Genomic DNA, 18870 nt, shown 5'->3' on the forward strand with positions numbered 1-18870 from the left:
GCGCGGGCAGCTGGCTTATCTCGTGCTTTATAAAGCTTGGCCTGGAGCCCGAGCGCTGGCGTTTCTCCCTGGCCCGTCAAGCTGCTTTGCACGCTCACTGTCCGTGGTGATACCGCGTGGGACGTATTCTCCGCTCAGGGTCTCCTGGATGGGCAGAAACCCTGCTCCAAAGGACGCTGGCACAGCTGCTCCCTTTGCACCTTGCTCCCTAGCGGTGGCCACGTGGGGGCTGTGGGACGATGGCGATGCTCTGCCATCCCCGGGAGCGTGACACTTGGCTCCCCGGCAGCGCCGCGGAGGGCGAAGGGGCTGCGCGCACGTCCGAGCCTGGAGGCACGCCACGGCCGGGCATGGCGCGCCGCGCAGGGTGGCAGGGACGGCGTGGGGACGCCTGGGCCCCACCACGTGTGTGTCCGCTGGCATGCCCCAGCCCCGGCTCCGGAGGGACTTTTGGAGGGACTTTCGGAGCAGCGCGCTCTATTATTGTCAGTGAAACCCTCCAAGGTTTCTGGAGCAGGCAGGGCCCCGACGTACGCTTGCCCTAGGGATCCCCTCTGGCGGCAGCGCCAACTCACCGCCAGGCACGGGAGATACCTGCAGGACTACAGCACCCAGTGGCCTTGGCGGCAGGGCCACCATGTCCATCAAGGTGCTTTCTTTTCCCCCCCGGATAGCTTTTGGGGTTAACCCTGGCATGCCTGACGTGCCTTGTGCCTCTCCGCTCCCCTCCTTCCCTGCTGCCGGGATTTGGCGCTTGTTGTTTTAAGAGCCCATTGTGGTTGGGAGCGCTGGGACTTCTCGGGCTAAGGTTAGCCTGCTGCCTGCCTTTTGTCCCCGAGAGCGAGCGGAGCCGCTCCGACAATAGCCGGAAACGGTCTCAGGCTGCGCGTCGCCCCGTGTGTGCTTGCTTGCCAGGGCCCTATCTGGAGGGGGAAGGCGGTTCGCAAGGATTGCATTGTTCGGGGCCGATAAACTCCGGAAACCCGAGCGCAGAATGGAAGGAAGTGTCAAAAGCCTCGAGGCCGGGGTTGCTGGGCCGCGCGGCAGGTTCCCACGGCAGGGCTGCGGGCTGGCGATCCTGGAAAGCGCCCTGCAGCCCCGGGCAGCGCGGGGCCACGCGGGACGCAGCGCCCACCTCGCTCGGCAGCGGGTGAACCGCTGAAGAGCCTGGGCTGAAGTTGGCAGAGGAGCCTCTGGCCCTGGCTTTGGGCTTCATGGCTTGGAGGCTGCCCCGATGCTGCTCCAGCCTCATGTCACCTCCGATGTGCCCAGGCCACCCCAGGTTCGTGGTCGGGGTGAGGAGCCCTCTGGGTGCTCCCTAGGCTCCGAGGCTGCCATGGCATGATCGGTCCTGCGTGGACTGCCCTGATGTTACCTGGCCGGTGTCCGGCTGGTCTGCAGGTACCGTGCAAGCCCGTTGGCCCCCTAACCCACCTCCGGGGCCTGGTCATGGCTGCATCACTATCTTTGGGAGTCAGAGGAAGCCGGCAAAGGGGCTGCGCGGGCGAGCTGGCCTGAGCTGCAGGGACGCAGCCCTGTGCAGCCTGGCGAGGCCCAGGACAGGATGGACTGATCAGTTTTAAAAGCCCACGTGGCCACGGCCGTGCTCTTCATGCTGGCTTGCGAGGTGGGGAACAGTGTCCTGCGCCCAGTGGCACCGACCTCCGGGGTGCCCAGCACCCGGGGGAGCTGCGGGTGGGCTCACGAGGCGGGTGGACCCCGGTGCCTCACGCTGCGGAGCGCCAGTCCCTCCGCGCAGCCTCCCGCACCCTGCCTGGGGACCGCTGTGCCTGCGGGTGTCCAACCTGGCTCTGCTCGGATGAGGTGCTCTGCAGGCTGGGCAAGCCCAGGGGACGGGTCTCTGTGCCCTCGCCCGACTGCAGGGCTAGGAGCCTTCCGCTGCCTCGTCCCACGTCGGGAACAGGGCGATGCAGGCGTCCTCCCCGGAGGAGGTGTCCCCGGTAGGGTCTGGCCCTTGAGGGGTACCCTGGTCTCTGAGGGGGGACCTGCTGAGGCAGACGGAGGCCTGGGGCGCGGGGACCCGGCATCGCTCTGCCGAGACGCGACCCAGAGTCCTCCCTCGCTGCAGGATTGGACCGTGCGGTTTTCCACTGCCGGCAAGGCTTGTCGCCCGGCCAGCGCCGTCCGCGTGGGTCTGCAGCCAGCCTCGCCGCGGCCGGCCGTCAGCCCAAAGCTCGGCGGCCGGCCCAGCACGGCAGGGTTGCTTGCCCACGTTGCGTTGAACGCGTGACATCCGTCTTCGAGTACCTGTTTGGGCGGGCGGCTGGGTCCGCTGCAGGAGACGGCCTCTCCCTCCCGCGCTGCTCGGGCGGCAGCGCGCGCTGCCGCGGCCAGGAGGCTTCCTCTCGGGCGGCAGGCGGCACGAGGGTTCGGAGGCGGCGGGAAGCGGAGCGGTGCTGGGGAGGGAGGCGCGCGCCCGCCGGGGCTCTGGGCGCAGGAGCCCGGGGCGACGCCGGCAGGGCTGGCCGGCGGCGCGCCAGCGCGGGCAGCCGGCGAGGCCGCGGGCGCCCACGGCGATGCCCACTGGTTTTCTCTTTCCCTCTCCCTGCAGCTGAGCGGAGCGGACGCCGAGTGCAGCTGCGACGAAGGGGACGAGAGCACCCGCAAGAAAAGGAGCAAGAGCCTGTAAGTGTCCCGCGGCGGCGGCATCGGCCTGCGCCCGCCGCGGGCTGCCGCTCGGCGGGGGCCATGCCGCGCCGGCGAGCTGCGCTGTCGTGGCTAAGCATCTCACCCGGGGAGCCCTTGCGTGTCCCCCCACCTCCATCTCTTATCCCTGAGCTTTGCAAGGAAGGAAGCGGCGGCGATGGAGGTCGGTTAGGGTCTCGTTCCAGGGGATACTCGGGGCCTCGTTTTCAGGCAGGGGGACAGGCTGCGGGGGGCCCGGCGGCATCGCGCCGCCCGGCGCCGGTGCGGCTCCCGCTCGGGTCCGGTTGGGAAGTCAGAGTTCAGGGAGAGGCCACGCAAAGGCCCTGAAACATGAGCCGGGGGCCTCCTTCCCGCTGGCCCCACGCCGGGAGGAGGGCTGGGGAGGTTTCGCAGCGTAGCGAAAGGCTCCGGCGCCACAACCCGGAGCGCTGCGGCGGAGCGGCGGGAGCAGCGGCGGGTGATGCGGGCCCTGGGTGAGCCCCGCGCGGGAGGCCTCGCTCCCCGGCTGCGATCGGCTCTGCGAGCGCCCTCCACCTCTCCCGGTAAGGCTTCGAGGGCTGCCGCCCCAAAACAAAGGCTGTCCTAAGGCGGGCGCTTGCGAGGGCGCCGCGGCCTCTGTTCCTCACCGACGCCGCTGCAACGGGTGTCGTTGTACGGGGCGGCGTTTTGGACCGGACGGGCCTCCGAGGTCCGACCGGCTGCCGCCGTTGCAGCGACGGCTCGAGGCGGCGCTTTGCTCGCTCGCACGTGGCTCGGCGCAATCGGAGAGACCACACGTGTTTTTCGGATGTTCGGGCCGGGGGGTGCAGCGCTCGCCAGGAAGCCTGGCCGAGCCGCCGGCGCCTTTGCCGTGCGCGCCGACCGCCAGCGAGCGGCACTGTTGCCCTGCGACGTCCCACGCAACCGCTGCGGCTGGATATTTTTAGCTCTTCTCCTTATCCCCCCCCCCCCCCCCGACACTCGACATTAAAATGAATCCTCTCGCATCTGCAGTGGGGACATCCCCCCGGCGCGTGCTTCTCGCAGGCCGGCCCCGCTGCAGCTCCGGAGCCGGCGGCGAAGGGCTGCGAGGGAGGCAGGCTCCAGCCTCGCCCCGCTTCCCCGCTTTGGCGGCTCGGCGGTGGCCGCGGAGAGCGTTTCCTCCTCACCTCGGGGCGGACGCGCGGCGGAGCGTCTCGGCACCGCGCGGCCCGCTTGCCCTCCGCCCGCCGCGGGTGTCTCTGGTGCAAGCGGCTGCCGTCGGCGCTCGCCCCCGGGCGCCTCCCCATGTACCACGCCATGGTGGATTTTTCGGAAAAATGCCTAGAAAGGTAGGACTCGCCTGGCGTGCTTTGAAGGGCGGCGACGGGGCGCGCTGGCTCCGAAGCGTCGCGGGGAGACGGGGGCAGGCCGCGGCCTCGCCGCCGTGCCTGGCCGCAGGTCGCTTCCTACCTGTGACTCCGAACAGGAACCTGCAGCTTCCTGCCCGGCGTTGCTTTGGCGTTATGTTATCGTGCGGCCGGGCGGGCGGCTCGGGGCCGCGCGCGTCTGCCGCTCGGCCCCTGCGAGTTGTTGTTTCTGTGCAGTCGTGCGCGAGAGGAGCGGTTAAGAGCGCGGCGTCTCGCCGGTTGTGAAGGCTGGACGCTTTTTCAGGCGTTGCGTCTTGGGCACGGCGGAGCTGTCGGCGGGCCGTGGTCGCCTGCGACCCCCAGAGCTCTGGGCGCTGCAGAGTTACCTGCTGCAGAGGGTCGGTGTTTGGCAGAAGGCTAAACGCCTGTCTAGCCCACGTGCGCTCGCTCTCGCTTACCCGGGCGCGCACACAAGTGCTTCTCGCTGCCTTTAAAGCCCCCCCCGCCCCGAAAGCGCTGGCTGCAGCGGCTGCGGTGCGAAATTTGGGCGGGGGGGCACTGCTCCGACTGCGGGTTGGAGATGGGCGGGCTGGCCGTGTCCCGCGCGGCGGCTGGCGCTCGCGCGGCGGCGTTGCTGGCAGCGCGGTAGCGGGAGGCAGGTGGTGCTCGCGGAGCGACGCTCCTCGTTTTGGAGGCGCTTTTCCCGCGTTAGCCTTCAGCCGACGGGCGGCAGCTGGCAGCCGGCGGCACCCGCTGGCGCCGGGCACGGTCTGGAGCGGGCGCCGGCTGGCCGGGCTCACGCGACGGGTAAAGGGGGCTCCTCCGGGAGCCCCGGCGTGCCGCCAGCCGCGTGGCATCCAAGGCGGAGGGGGGGGGTCCGGCCTCGGCACCCCCGAGGACCCCGTCTGCCCTGCTGCCACCGCCGGCCTTGCTGCAGCCCAGGGCGCCCTGCTGCCCCGGTCCTGTGCCACTTCCACGCCACGGTGTCATGCAGGAGCTGTGCCACGAGGGGACAGCATCGTCCGCGCCCTTCCCAGCGCCCGCCGCCTCGTCTCCCTCCTGCCCGCGCCCCGCTTGGCCGCTCAAAAGCCTCTGCGCTGCCCGGCGGCACCGGGGCTGGGGCCGAGCGGGGGGGGTCCGGCCCGGCGCTCTCCTGCAACACTGCCCAAATTCTCCTGGGCCCTTCCTGCAGGCGGGGGAGCCCCACGTCCGTCCGCCTACGGGACCCGTGCGCGGCAGGGCCCAGGCAGGGCCGCAGCGCCCGGCCGCCCCCTCCTCGCGGCCCGTCCCGCAGGCAACGGGACCGCTGTGGGCGAGCGCCCCGTTGTAAGGGAGCCGCCTTCCTGCGGGGTGCCCGGCGCCTCCTCGCTGCGGCCCGCTGCCCTGCCCGGGCGCCGCGGGTCCCAGCGAAGGCCGGCTTCGCCAGCCGCCAGCACGCGCTGCTGAGGCCGCCCGGGCTCTATAAATAGCACCCGTAAATCCCCGCCGCCTTTGCCCCCCTCCGCCGCCCCGTCTCTTGAAAGGCCCCACTCTTCTCCCTCGGCGCTGATTTTTTCCAGCCTGCCTTGGGTTACCCCAGCAACGACCGGCGGAGCCGTCAGAAATAGCTGCAGGCCGGGCGCTGACACAGCCCTTACTCACACATGCCTCTTTCACGCCACGGAGGGTTTAAAGCTCCTCCGGGCTGAGCCCTCCCACTTCCGGACTCGCTGGCCTGGAGCGGGAGCGCGGCACAAGAGCCGCCGTCAGAGCGCCCCAGCGTCTGCCTGGGCTGGTCGCTCCGGCCAGCCGGCTCGGCGGGCTGCGTGGCCCCCTGCGTGGCGCCGCCGCTCGGCCTGCCGGCACCGCTCGAAGCCGCTATGCCCTTTTTCCGGGACCTTTCCAAGCCGCAGCCGCTGGAGTTTCACTCGGAGATGCTGCTGGGCGTGCAGCGGCCGCACAACGGGAGCTTGCAGCGCCGGCACACCATGAAGGAGTAGGTGTCGGAGGAGCGGTGGGGCGGCTGTCCTCCCGCGCGCCCCTGGGGCGCTTCTCTCCGCACCCGCCGAAGTCGCGCGGGGCCAGGCTGGTCCCCTGGGCGCAAGCCCGGCCTCGGCGCCGCCGCCGCCGTGGGGCCCTCTCCGCAGCCCCCGCCTGCCGCCGGGCGCCTTGCCTGCCTACTAAACCTTGCTCTTCCCCCTAGAGCCAAAGACATGAAGAACCGTCTGGGGATTTTCCGGCGACGAAACGAGTCTCCGGGAGCCAACCCGAGCAGCAAACTGGACAAAGTGCTCAAGTCGCTCAAGTAGGTAGCGCAGGCGGGAGGTGTGGGTAGCCGGGGCCCCGGGGCCGGGCACCGGGCAGCTCACTGGCCCCGGGGGCTCGGGCATGAGCCCGGCCGTGCCGAGCGTCGCCTCCTGGCAAGCGGGGAGAGGCTGGGGTTGCCCTGGGGGCTGTGGGCCAACAGCTCGTCCATCTGGAGAAGCTTTTGTAAGCAGCTGTGCTCTGAATAATTTCTCCAGAGGTGGGTGGGAGGCTCCCTGCCCGGTGCCTTGCGTCTGGGAGGCAGCACAGCCTTTGGGACAACAGCGGCTCGGGCTGGAAATTTCCCTCATGGCTGCTTTCCCGCACTGCCTGTACGTAAAACCTTCAACTCACTATAGGATGGTTTGAAAAACCACTTTTGCTCTGGAGATGCTCCAGCAGACGGAGACAAACCCTCCCCTTGCAGCCTGCCCTGCCGCCGCTCTTATACTCGGTGGCTTATCCCGTTGCTGAAACGGGGTGGAGAGGGTCCCTGCTGTCGAGCAGCGCCTTGTGGCCCTCGTGTCCCTCCGCTTGCCAGGCCAGGAGCTCTCGCTTGCAGCGGGGAGGCTGCACTTAACGGCGAGTCCTCGGCAGGGCTGGCCCTGACGTGTGGCCCTGGGCTCCGCACGCAGTTCCCGGGTCCGTCCAGCTCGACCTGGGCACTTTAACTTCTGGCTCGACTCATGAGCATTGCTCGGGGGTTTCCTGCTTCTTGCTCAGTTGCCCCAAATGGCACGACTGCTTGCAGAGCCCAGTTTATATCGAATTTTCCTCCTGCTAGTCTAAAGGCAGAGGGTCCCTTCCAGGAGAGCCGGCGCGGTGCTGCCTGTGGGCTGTAACGGGCGCCAAGCCTGGCTTTGCAGCCTGCAGGTGCCCTGGAAACGTTAGTGCCGCTCTCTGAGCCGCGGCCAGGCCAGCCGGGGCAGATGGCGATGCTTTGGGCTGCTGGAGATGTTTCGGTTTCGCGGCAGCTGGTGCTGTCTAGTGGCAGGCAGCGAACGCCCTTGTCTGCTGCCGCGAGCGGCTTTCGCTGTTTTGCCCTGCCAACGTGCCCCCCTTCTCTCGCAGGCCGACTCCCGAGGAAGCTCTCAAGTGGGGGGAGTCTCTAGAGAAACTGCTACTTCACAAATGTAAGTGTTTACCGCTTTCTTCCTCTTCTGTTTTCCAGCAGGGGAATAGCTGGACATGGGCGTGAATAAAACTAGGATTTCCTATCTTAATCCCTTCTGGGATTTTGGGGGAACAACAGGGCTAGAGACGAGGCTGCCCTTTTCCTGCATCTGTGATGCTCCTGCCTGGCTGCTGGCCTTTGCTCGAGGAGGCAAGGTCAGCCACGGGCTCACGAGGAACTTTTAGGGGAAGGTGCAGGGAGGAGGTATTTTAGGTTGCAGCTTTCCGGGGTGGCTTGGCTGAGGCTGTTCACTGCCTGCGAGCTGGGAGCAGAGACGAGTGTCTGTCCCCGCAGATGGGCTAGCAGCCTTCAGGGCCTTCCTGCGCACCGAGTTCAGCGAGGAGAACCTGGAGTTCTGGCTGGCGTGTGAGGAGTACAAAAAGATCAAATCGCAATCCAAGATGGTATCCAAAGCCAAGAAGATCTTTGCGGAGTATATCGCTATCCAGTCCTGCAAGGAGGTGAGAGCGGCTGCCAGGCCTTAGCTGCCGTGGGGTCCCTCGGTGCTCGGTGGGGGCACAGCAAGGATGCTGGGCTCTCGAACACTGCTGAGTTTGCGTGGTGGCTGTATGCCAGCAGGCCTGGTCATATGCGCGCGTGTTGCTGAGAGTGTGTTGGGCCGGCTAAGCCTTGTGGCGCCTTTGCTGGCATCTCCTGTCGCTGCCAGCAGGAGCGCGTGCCTCGGTGGCTGCTCAGGGAGCCACTCACCAGGGCTGGTCTCTGTTCCCTGCAGGTGAACCTGGACTCCTACACACGAGAGCACACCAAGGAGAACCTGCAGAACATCACCCGCAGCTGCTTCGACCTTGCTCAGAAGAGAATTTATGGGCTCATGGAGAAGGACTCCTACCCCCGCTTCCTCCGCTCTGACTTGTACTTAGACATAATTAACCAGAAGAAAGCCAGCTCCCCACTGTAGACCCAAGGTCTCTCTCGGAGCGGAGTGGGAACTGTGTGTTTACATGAAATCGGGTGGTGGTGGCCTTCCCCGGGGGATGGCGGGAGTGTGCCTTCCTGCTGGTGTTCATGCCCCCAAGCCATATTCCTGCAGCAGCTGGGCATGAGGCAGGCGAGGGCACCGAGCGTGAGGCCGAAGGGACCAACAAGCCAAGCAGTCTGGTACTGCTCCATCGCCCCCATCTCACCATCGCTGGTACGACGCCTTTGGGGTGACTCTGGCATGGATTTTAGCCAGGAGGGAAGCTCCCATGAGACTACTGTGAAGCACATGCCTGAACTGTGAGCGTTCCTGGAAGGCGACGAGTGATCCTGACTCGGTGAGGAAGAGGAGGACTTTTGTGCAGGGCTCCGGCAAGGGGGAAACAGCACCACCGTGAACAGCTTCCCTGGATATAAGACTTCTAAACTGGACCAGTCCCACGTCACCGATGCTGCTGTGCTTCCCCATGCCGGCGAGAGCCTCGCTGGCCTGGCTCCCGTGCTCCCCCGACGCAGCTATCTCACAGGAGCCCGGCGCTTCCTTCGCTTGTGGCGAGTCACCCCTGGGAGCAGCGAAAGCCGGTTCGTTCCCCTGCGCTGGAGGCGTGCAATCAAACCGCTTCCTGCTCCCATCCCTCACCTCCTGGTTTATTTATTGACCTCCTATAGCTGGACGCGTTGCTGTGTAATAGGAAATCCTTGTGTCCTTTCCTGTTCTGAAGTTACAAGTGCAATATTTGTGTGTGTCTCGGCGGAGTTCTCCAGTGGAACGGATGCCTTCTCTTTTAAGAGTGCGTACAAAATTTTCTAAGTTTGCAGGTTTTATCTGACAAACGGCGTGTTCCCTAGCAGCAGGCCGCTGGGGGAGCCTGGGTGTATATATCATTCCCTGACGACAGAGGGTTTGATGATGTAGATAAGCAGCTCTGTGAATCAGACGCTCTCACTACTCTGGATAACAATATTGTGTTTCGAGAAACGTGGGTCATTGCTGAACCTGGCAGAGCTGGACAGACTGTCTGCGTCCAGGTGCCGAGTTTACAGTGCAAAGCATCTCTGCAGCTAGCAAAAATACATTGTCATGGTCATAGGTAAATAAAAGGAGAATATAATTTCTTGTACCTGCCTTTTCTTGGTGGTATGTTTCTCCAGGCAACTCGGCCCTGGCAGAGCTGGGCTTCCCCTGCTTCACTGAGTAGCGTAAAGTTTTGTTACTGCATAGCTAAAAAGGTGGGAAAATCTGGTGCCATGAATTTCAGAGCTTTGTTCTGTGGTGAAGCAGCCACCAGATGCTCCTAGGCTAAGGGCCAAGGCCAGGCCCAGGGTAGCGCTGTAGTCATGCGAAAAGCTTTTCCCAAAACTGGACTCCCCGGACTGTTCCCACGGGTAGCATTTAAACACAGCAGGGCATAAACCTCCGAATGTGGAAGTGCCCAGAAGCAGAAGTGAGCTGTGCAGTTCAGAGTCCCTCTGGGGACAGATCAAAACCGAATGAAGGAAAGAAGCAACAAAAAAACAACACTGCTGTTTTGGGTTCTCCTGGCTGCCTGGCTTAGCAGGGCTGTGGCTACCCTGGCAAAGGAGGCGCTTTGGGAGCGCTGGTGTTTAATCAGTATGTTCTTCTGCGTTGGCTTTGTAAAGGCTGTTCACGTTGCATTCAGCAGTTGCAGCGTTTCAGGTCCGTCACAGGGCTCTGCCACCTGTGGGGCCTGGGGGGGCTCTGCCGCCTGCGCCTGGGAGCATCCTTGTCCCCGTGTACTGGCGCAGACCGCTATAGCCAGCCCAGAGCTGTGGCTGCTGGGGAAAGGCTGTCAGACACGGTCTCTTTTGGGGAACTGCCTATGTGCCCCCTCCCATCCCCTAAACCACCAGAGGGTGATGGCCACGTGGGGAAACTGAGGCAGAGCTGATGGGACCCCTTGGGGGTCGCTTGGAGGCAGCGGGTCTTTGTGGTACCTGTGCTGCTGACCAGGATGTCGGAGCGGCTCTCCGGGGTTGAGGCTGGCGGGTTGGCGCCCAAGATGCGGGCCCAGGAGCTGCTTGGGCCAGCTGTGGCCAACGCAGCCTCCCTGCAAGTGTAGCCGGCCCCAGCCCTTTGCAGGCCCCGGCTGCTCCTGGGCTGGCATTTGGGTCCCTGCAGCCTGGGCAGGGGGGCTTCTCCCCAAGGCAGCAGTGCCCAGGGCTCCTGGTGCCTGGCTGGTTTGAGCCTCCTGCACGTGTCATATGGTGGCCGGAGATCCGGTGTCGGGAGCCCCATTCCCCTGGGAGCTTTAGTGGCTCTGCTTGAGGGTGCTGGGCAAAAGCAAGTCTTTTGCTGTGGGAACGGGCAGGACTTGGGCGCCAACCTCATGCTGCCAGGGCTGGTGACTGCCATACATCCAGCCTTGCAAGTTCAGCTCAGCGGCAGCATCTCTGGGTAGTGCCATGGGCCTGGCAAAACCAGTCTGTCCTGGGAGACTCCAGGCAGTGGGACACTGCCCTGACCCCCTTCCCCAGCATGGGGCTGGGGCATGCGGTGCCCTGACCCCCACCCAGGATCCCGCAGCCCTGGGGACCTCACTGCTCCCTATTTCTCCCGCAGGGCCAGTAGCCTCCTCTGGGACAGACCTCCCCCCACAGAGGGTCTCTGGTGGGGCTCAGGGTGGTGCGTAGCTGGGGTGGGTGCCCAGCGGGCACGGCAGCGTGCTAGGAGCCTGCCCGCAGGGACACCAGCACCCGCAGCACCCGCTGAGCGCTGTGGGTGAGCCAAGTGCTGGTCCTCCAAAGCTGAGCCTAGGCCCCGCACCGTTTTCTCACCGCAGCTCTAGGCAACGCTGCTTGTTTTGCGACGGTGGAAACACAGCGGAGATGCTCACTGGGGTTCCCAGCCAGGAAGTCTTCAGTGCCTCGCCTTCCCCACCCAGAGGGTTTCGCTTGATACCGGGCCTGGGTGCAAAGTCAGCTTGCTGCCCTTTACCCCTTCCTCCATTGCGTTGCTCAATCATGAGCCATCCACATTAAAAAAAAAAAAAAGGTTATTACTTCGTCAGTGTCCCAGTCCTCCGTGGCCCTGGGTTCAGCCCGCCGTGGGTCCCCTTTGGCTCTGGGGGCTTTGCGGAGGGCAGGAGAGTGACAGCTCACGGCCACGGCTCCGTTACCTTCTCTCATCCTGAACTCCAGGTTCAACACCAGCTCCTGGGGCTGTTGGGCGACGACTGCCAGCAGCACCCAACCCTCATGCAAGTTGTTTCTAGCCTAGCTCCTGGCTTGCGTCAGTCACTTGAATTATCTGAACCTAAAGAGCAGAGAAGGCAGCAAGGACTGGAGCTGCTTTGAGACATGCAGAGCAGGAACCCGGCACGTGTCTCTGCATACCCGCTGCCGTCCTGCCTACGGAGGCAGTCCCTGCAAGGAACAGACGCGCCAGTGCGTGCAAAAGGCAGAAAAACGGTGACCTGGGGGCACTCCCTGGAGAAAACGGAAATAGCCCGGCGTTAATGATATAAATTTGGCTATTGCTGTAATAGAATTTATTAGCAGCAGGTCAAGTTGGTCTGAGTCATTCTGCAAACATCACCCCTGCATGCTTTGAAGGTGCTCTGATCTCCAGGAGAGGCAGGGCTGGGGGTGGGAAGCGAAGCTCGGCTGGGAGTGAAAATACTCAGCGTGTTTGTGGTGATGTCCCAGCACTGCCCATGCCCTCTGCTTGCCCACCGGCACCTGATGGCAGCACGGGTCTCGGCACGGCCCCTGTGGTGGCACCGAAGCCACAGCTTTGTCCCCCTCCATGCTGAGAAGAGGAGCTGCATGATCTTCTCAAAGACCCGTTTGTGCCCTGTGAGTGAAGGACGTAGGAAACTCGGAGCAACTGGAGGCGAACCGTGGGCTGAGCAAGTGAGACCACGGGGAGGGCTGCGCTCAGGCGGGGGGACGTTGGCCGGGACGGAGAAACGGCCACACTGCCCAAGCCAGCTCCTTTTCCAAAACGGATGAGGGGACCTAGGGCTGCTGTGGCCATTCAGGAGGCATTAACAACGAAAGCAGAGTGGGAAGGCGAAATAGCCTTCATTAGCCCAAAATGAGATTTGCAGGACAAAACATAATCAGGCTGCAAGGGAAGGGGAGAGAAGAAATCATTCAGTTGTAGATGGCGATGCCACGAGCCTGGGCAGGAAATGTGGGAGTTAGCCATTGAGCACGGTTACCGAAACCCGCGGGATGCTTCCCACGGCAGGAATGCTGAACTCACGGGGGCCACCTGGTCAGGGATGGCCTTAGAGAGGGAAAAATGGCATTTCGCAGAGAAAAAAGCCATTACCTGCACCCGAGGCACAGCCACTGAAGCAGCAGCAGCGCTCGAAGGGTGACGCAGCATGGTGGCAGCGAGTGCGCGAGCCGCGGTGCTGGCGCAGGGTTGCTGCTGCGTGTCCCTGGAAAGCTGCTTTGTCCCCAAGCCTGGTCTGTGCTCAGGCACCTGGCCGTGGCCGCCGCTGCCTCAGCGCTGCCGTTTTGCAGAGCTGCCAAAGGCGGTTTCCAAATGCGGAAACCACTGCCTTCCGAAACAGGGGGATGCTCTGGTGGGCCTTAGCTCAGCAACTATAATGGATTTATCTCCAGGCTAAAAATTAGTGGTTGCTCAATTACGGGTGGTCACAACTCAGTTGTCTTTGTCGTGTGCAACCAGAGTAAAGCCCACAGAGGTGCAGATGTCTTTGGTGCGTTCGCAGGACGAAGCTCACCAAGCTGAAAGGTGCTGTGAGGCAAAGTACCTAGGGGAAAGAATTTAAGTGGAAAAATGGGAATGACCATCAGAAAGGGATGAATGCTTTGTTAGGCACAAAAAAACACCCAAACCCCATAACTGAGGGAGAAGGTTAAGACTGCTGGCAAAAATGCCCTAATATCATGGTTTTAACATCAAGGTTTCCCCTCATCAGGGATCGGGAGGTTAGGCTTAAACCGAAAGGCATGGGAGAGGTTGATACAGCAGTTATACCTTTCCCAGGTGACAGGGGCCTTGGCCCTTCAAGAGGAGAAGTGGGGGGGGTCCCTCAGCCCTGCATTTCACCAGCTTCCTAAGGAAGCCGCCAGAGATAGGTGCTGGGGTCACCTGTGATTTACAAAAAAAGAAAAAGAAATTCCAAAGTTAGCAGCTATGTTAAAATACAGTTAAAGTTGCTGAGCACCTCTTGGACCTACTGGAAGAAGCTGATACCCAACGCGGGTGTCCCCCACCGGTCCAACACCAGCTGTCTACCACATGCAAAGAAGTGGCCGCAGGGTAACAGCAGCGCTCCCTTGTGAGACGCAGCGCTGCGGTCGCGCACGAGCCTGCCGCCCTTGGTCCGGAGCTGGCTAGCAGCTATGAGCACAAAACCTTCCCTTTGCTCTTGCAAAATTAGTAAAAAGTGTGGCTTTCTTAAAGGCGTGCACCGTGCCCCCAGATACTCCAGCAATTTGCAGCTTTTATCAGGTTTTTTTTTTTTTTTAAAGGCACCCATCACGGAGTATAAATCTATCCAAAAAAGCATAGCTTTCTACTGAGCAAAATAATTCTTTGGACCCCCTGATTAGACAAATAGTCTCAGAATAGAAACAAGACTACTTTATAACCATAGACTAAACATAACTCAACAGCTAGATATTGAGCTGCAGACAGAAGAATTCCCCTGCCACGGTGAAACAGCTGACTTTCTCTGCAAGTCACTTAATCACACGCAGAAGATTATTTAGACTGTATCAGGGGCATGCTGAACTCTTATTTGGGTATCCGAGATCCCCGGAAGCTGGCTGGAGTCCTGCTGCGGGAACACCCATCCTTTGATAGCCTGCACAGCGGCGCTGCAGATTGATGTTGGTCTGGAGTTTGTTTGGGGACTTTTGCTTCCACTGGGTTTGATAAAGGGCTGGAGGGGTTGCTGAGATGTATTTGAGGGCTTGTGTGCGTCTGAATGCTGCTCAGTGATCCTGGGGCTCATCCTGGGCTCTGCAGCTGAAGAGCTGCATCATGTAGCTGCGGGGAGTCTCTGCAGCGCGACTGGTGGGCAGGAGGTTCAACACGGTCCTTTGTGGGATTTCGTCCTACCCAGAGGAGGGAGCCTCAAGCTGAGGCCGTGATGGCAAGTGCTACAGAGCTCCGTGGCCAGCATTAGCAATGTCACTATTACAAAAATCCAGGAGAGCAAAGAAGGAGAAAATAAAACACTTCTACAGTAAAAATAAAAACAGTATTGAGTCAGACTCAGATGCTATCTGTCAAGGAAATAGAATGAGCCCAGCTGAGCCTCTGCCAGGACAGGAAATCCAGCAGTGGTAACAGTCCCCTTGGGTGCAGCGAACTCATTCGGGAAGCATTGTTGTGACCATCTCATTGCTCATTTTCTGATTCTTCTCTGCATTAGGTCATTTTTACTCAGCCCATCCAGCTCACACATTCCCCTGTGCTGGGGGAGGAAAGCAAATAATGCTGACTCTCAGCTGGTCTCGAGGTGCTGGAGAAAAGGACAGCAAAAAACTTTGCCTTTGTTTCTAAGCAGAGCTTCCATGGAAGTGACATAGATGGAGCGTTGGGAAGCACAAGACCTGCTTCCAAAGCAGTAGAACATTTCAACATTTTTTAAGGAAGCTGCTTTAAAAAAAAAAAAGTATGATCCTTGGTGAGGTTTGTGTCTGGCACTCAGCTCCTGATTGCTGTCTCCTTTCCGGACCTCATCCAGGCACACACCTCCTGTGAGACCTTCTCTCCATGCTGACCTGCTGCAGCAGCTCCCCAGCATCCCTGGCCCTGTTTTGGAAACTGCTTGCACGCCTCCAAACTGTAGCATGGGACACAGCTGGACTCAGAGGGGGTTAAATGGATTCCCACCTTGGAAACATCCAGGACTCCCTCTTCCCAGTCTTCCTCTGTTGGCAAAGAGTGAGGAAGAGGGAGGTGGGGGGGGGGGAGGAGAGAGGAGAAGAGCCAAGTAGGCGCAGGTGTGGAGCTGGGACAGAGTGTTTGTATAGGAGCCATTTGTAAGTAATTTCTTGTCCCTTCCTGAACTAATAGCCTAATTATTTTAGAAGGATACACATGTTTCTAATGGAAAGTTCCACACACGTTGTGCGTCAGTTTGTTGGTGTAGCAGGTCTATTTTTCCAAACCTGATTGCATCGTTTCTACACAAAGACTAGTGCGTGAACCCCTTTGCTCCCGGGAGTCTGGCGACAGCAGTGACTGGTTGTGAAGCACCAGACAGATCTTTTGGCCCAGGGCAAATTAGTAGCTCTGCATAAAATGAACTCATGTCAAAAGCTGATCCACAAAGCAAAACAAACACCATTCTGCTCTTTGATGAAGTTCCCATGCTTGACTCCAGGCATTTGAACTAGTCTGTCTAATGTTGTGTCCCATCCCTTCCAAACAGCTCAAGAAGGATATGGAGAAATTGGAGAGGGTCCAGCAGAGACCAGGGACCTGGGGCACAGGACCCATGTGGAGAGATGGAGAGATGGAGAGATGGAGAGAACTCATCCAGTTTAGTTTGGGGAAGGGAAAGCTAAGGGAGGATCTAACAGCATCCTAACACTTCTGCAAGGACAGCTACCAAGCTGATGGAGACAAACTCTTCTTGGTAGTGCCAGGTGACAAAATAAGGCACAAAAGCCCCACAATTTGTGACAACCTGGGGACCTTCCACTTGGATATTAGGAAAAGATGTTAACTGTAAGGCTAAAACAGTGCAAGAATGGGCCCCCAAAAAGGAATGGGGGTCTTCATCATTGAAGGGGATCAAGGCTCAGCCAGATAAATTCACCCCTGACCTGACTGGGTGTTGGTGATATTCTTGGTCTGAGGGAGAGCTGGATTAGAGATTGCCAAGGGCGCCTCCCCCAGCACACCTAGGAGTATACCCCTTGCTTTGCTGGTGGACATAGACAACGTCTTCCAGGACCTGGGCACTGAGCCTACAGGACATGTAGGATAGAAATGTAGCAGGCCAAAGACCTCATGGGATTGGTGGGGATGAATCCTGTGTTTTTCTAAAAAAAAAAAAAAAAATTTACTTGGCTTGGGGAGAGGAATATCATGTTAATGTCTGAGCTGAGAGAAGAGCTTGCTCCTTTTGCTCTCTGACCAGCTCTGATGCTGTTTGGACCTGGATAAAAGATAAGAACTGAATGCCAAAAATTGGCACTGAGGGCCTGGGCTGGGTTGCAGGATGGGACACCGAGCTCAGGGTGATGTCTCTGCTGTCTCTTGCTGCCAGCTTCTATGATTTCTCTAAATGATATGATTATAAGATTTTGATCCTCAGATTACTGTGTTCTCCGGTATTAAATTTTAAGATTTTTTTTTTTTTGGCCCCATAAATATGCAAACCATTTAGTGTCTGAGCAACACCAGCTGTGCAAGGATCAGATGTGGGAGAAGGATATTGGATAGCTCTTGCAGCTGTTGCTCGACACATTTCATTTAATTTGTCATATGAATGCAAACAATTGGCTTAATGAACTTTTTAGGGAACCAAAGGGTTGTTACAGGTAGGAAGTCTGATAAGTTAATATAGCCAGTCTTTCTTTTTATAAAATGAATAAAAAGGAAGGAAGTAGAATGGGAGTCCTTGCAAATCACGTTTCAACAGAGCATCAACTTTTATGGCTAAGACATAAAATAGAAGTTCCTGAAGCACTAGCACAGCATTCATTAGAGCAGAATTATGGTTACACTCGTTACTGCAGCTTCTTTAGAGCTCAGGAATTGACTCTGGCAATGAGCAGGATGGCTTCTGCTATACCAGTCCTCATTTGGTGCCAGGTGCCTGCATTTTGGATAAGTTATTTCCAGAGAGTGCACACCTCCTCTGTACATGTAGTTCGCTCCGGTAAGGGGTCAGATTAGGCTGAATCTTCACAGCAGACCAGAAAATGGTCTGTGCCCACCATGTTGACACAGGCTGTTCCAGGATGCCCAGCCCTTCAGACCCAATGTTGGGCCCCTGAAGTGTGGTTGCTGACTGATTTCACAGGAGGCAGCCCATGTTTCTGTTCTCTCTTCCATGCAGTGAGAAGCCTGAAGGGCAGCTTCATGGCGACCACTAGAAGATCCACAGGGTCCAAAGCTGGACTTGCTGCTCTGTCGCTGCAGCCTGGATGCTTCAAGGGCATGCAGCCCCTCTGCAGAGGAGAAACACAGGATAGGAAGAGGTGCATTTTAGAGGGGTGACAGTTTGGTGGAAAAGAAGCAATCATTATTGTCCTAGGGATGACCCAGCTACTGCAGAGCTGTTGCTTGCTCTGGGAAGTAGCCCTTGCTGGCCAGTGTCATTGTTTCTCCCGCACATGTGTTTCAGCTCTCCAGTGATCCCAGCCATCTCCCATGTTCTTTAATTGCTGAGGAGGCTCCTTGTCTGTTCTCCTGTCTGTTGGGTGGGTGTGCCTCCCAGCAGGCTGTTTCATCATGGAATTGTTCTCCCTCAGATGCATTTCCCAGGGTACGCTGGAGGAGGAGTGCACTGTGTGCCAGAGGACATCTCTCTACCCAGGTACTCCAGTCTCCATCTCCCAGGTACCCATTTGCTGAAGATTGGCTTGGGAATGCATATAGGTGCTTTTTCTGTGCCCACTCCACCACTGCCATTAGTTTAAATGCCCAACGTTGCTCTACAGAGAGCCAAGCCTGTTCTTAGGGGAACCATGAACACCAAGCATTAACCTTTTCCCACAGGGAACTCTCCCCCTGCTGATGACACTGTTGGTCCTGAAGAACATTTATGCTGACAGCCAGCATGGGTTGGGGACATGCTGAAAGGTACTGGAATGGACCCAGCCCTTCAGCAACGGGCAGAGGAGAAGGGTGAAGATCTACAAACCATCCCAGATTTTAGTGCTTGGGAATATGAGGACTCTGGGGCCACCATGGATGATAGAGTCCAGACCACGTGGCTAGAGTACCATCTTCTAGCTTTGGGAAACATGACTGAGGAGAATACATATGTTTCCTGGTGCTCTTGGCAAAGCATCTTCAGCCCTGAATCTCCAAAATTGCAACACTGAGTTCGGCCCAAAGCTGGAAGAATGAAGACAGCATCCTCTGATGCTGCAGCACATGAGTGACAGACACCTCTACATATCCCTTGTTCCCTAAAACACTGTGTGGCAGGTTCAACAGGAAGAGTTTAGCCACAGTGTCAGAGCCCCACCATGATATACAACCCCCTCATTTAAACACACTCCTGTTGGCCAGATCATGCACGTCTCCATCTGAGCTGGTCATCCAGGGACTTCTGTGGCCTGCTGAGAGAAACCACTATATTCCCCAAGAGAGTTATTTGTCCACTCCAGTGTAGGCACCTATGTAAGAGGACGTGATTAATCGCCTGGCATGCTGCTTTGTCTCCATAGGCCATGACAAGAGCTTTGAGTTCTCCTGGATCTGGACAGGCAAAGCCCCGCCTTGAAAGATGTTTTATACCTATGTTACCAGCTTCCAGACTGACCATACAGGTTCACAGAGGAGAT

The 18870-nt window shown here is 59.3% G+C and overlaps 1 protein-coding gene across 3 annotated transcripts in view; it reads left to right on the forward strand.

Annotated features, from left to right (window-relative positions):
• The window catches only part of RGS3 (regulator of G protein signaling 3), a 95292-nt gene extending 85780 nt beyond the window's left edge, over positions 1-9512 (forward strand). For all 3 annotated transcript variants that reach the window (XM_068915179.1, XM_068915180.1, XM_068915181.1), the window contains 5 exons: positions 2573-2646; positions 6178-6279; positions 7350-7411; positions 7747-7913; positions 8186-9512. In XM_068915179.1, the coding sequence (XP_068771280.1) occupies positions 2573-2646; positions 6178-6279; positions 7350-7411; positions 7747-7913; positions 8186-8371 (591 nt within the window). In that variant the 3' untranslated portion in view covers positions 8372-9512. The remainder of the gene's footprint in view (positions 1-2572; positions 2647-6177; positions 6280-7349; positions 7412-7746; positions 7914-8185) is intronic.
• The last annotated feature ends 9358 nt before the right edge of the window (positions 9513-18870 follow it).

The sequence above is a fragment of the Struthio camelus genome, chromosome 20 (assembly GCF_040807025.1).
Source record: "Struthio camelus isolate bStrCam1 chromosome 20, bStrCam1.hap1, whole genome shotgun sequence".
Classification (NCBI taxonomy): Eukaryota; Metazoa; Chordata; class Aves; order Struthioniformes; family Struthionidae; genus Struthio; species Struthio camelus.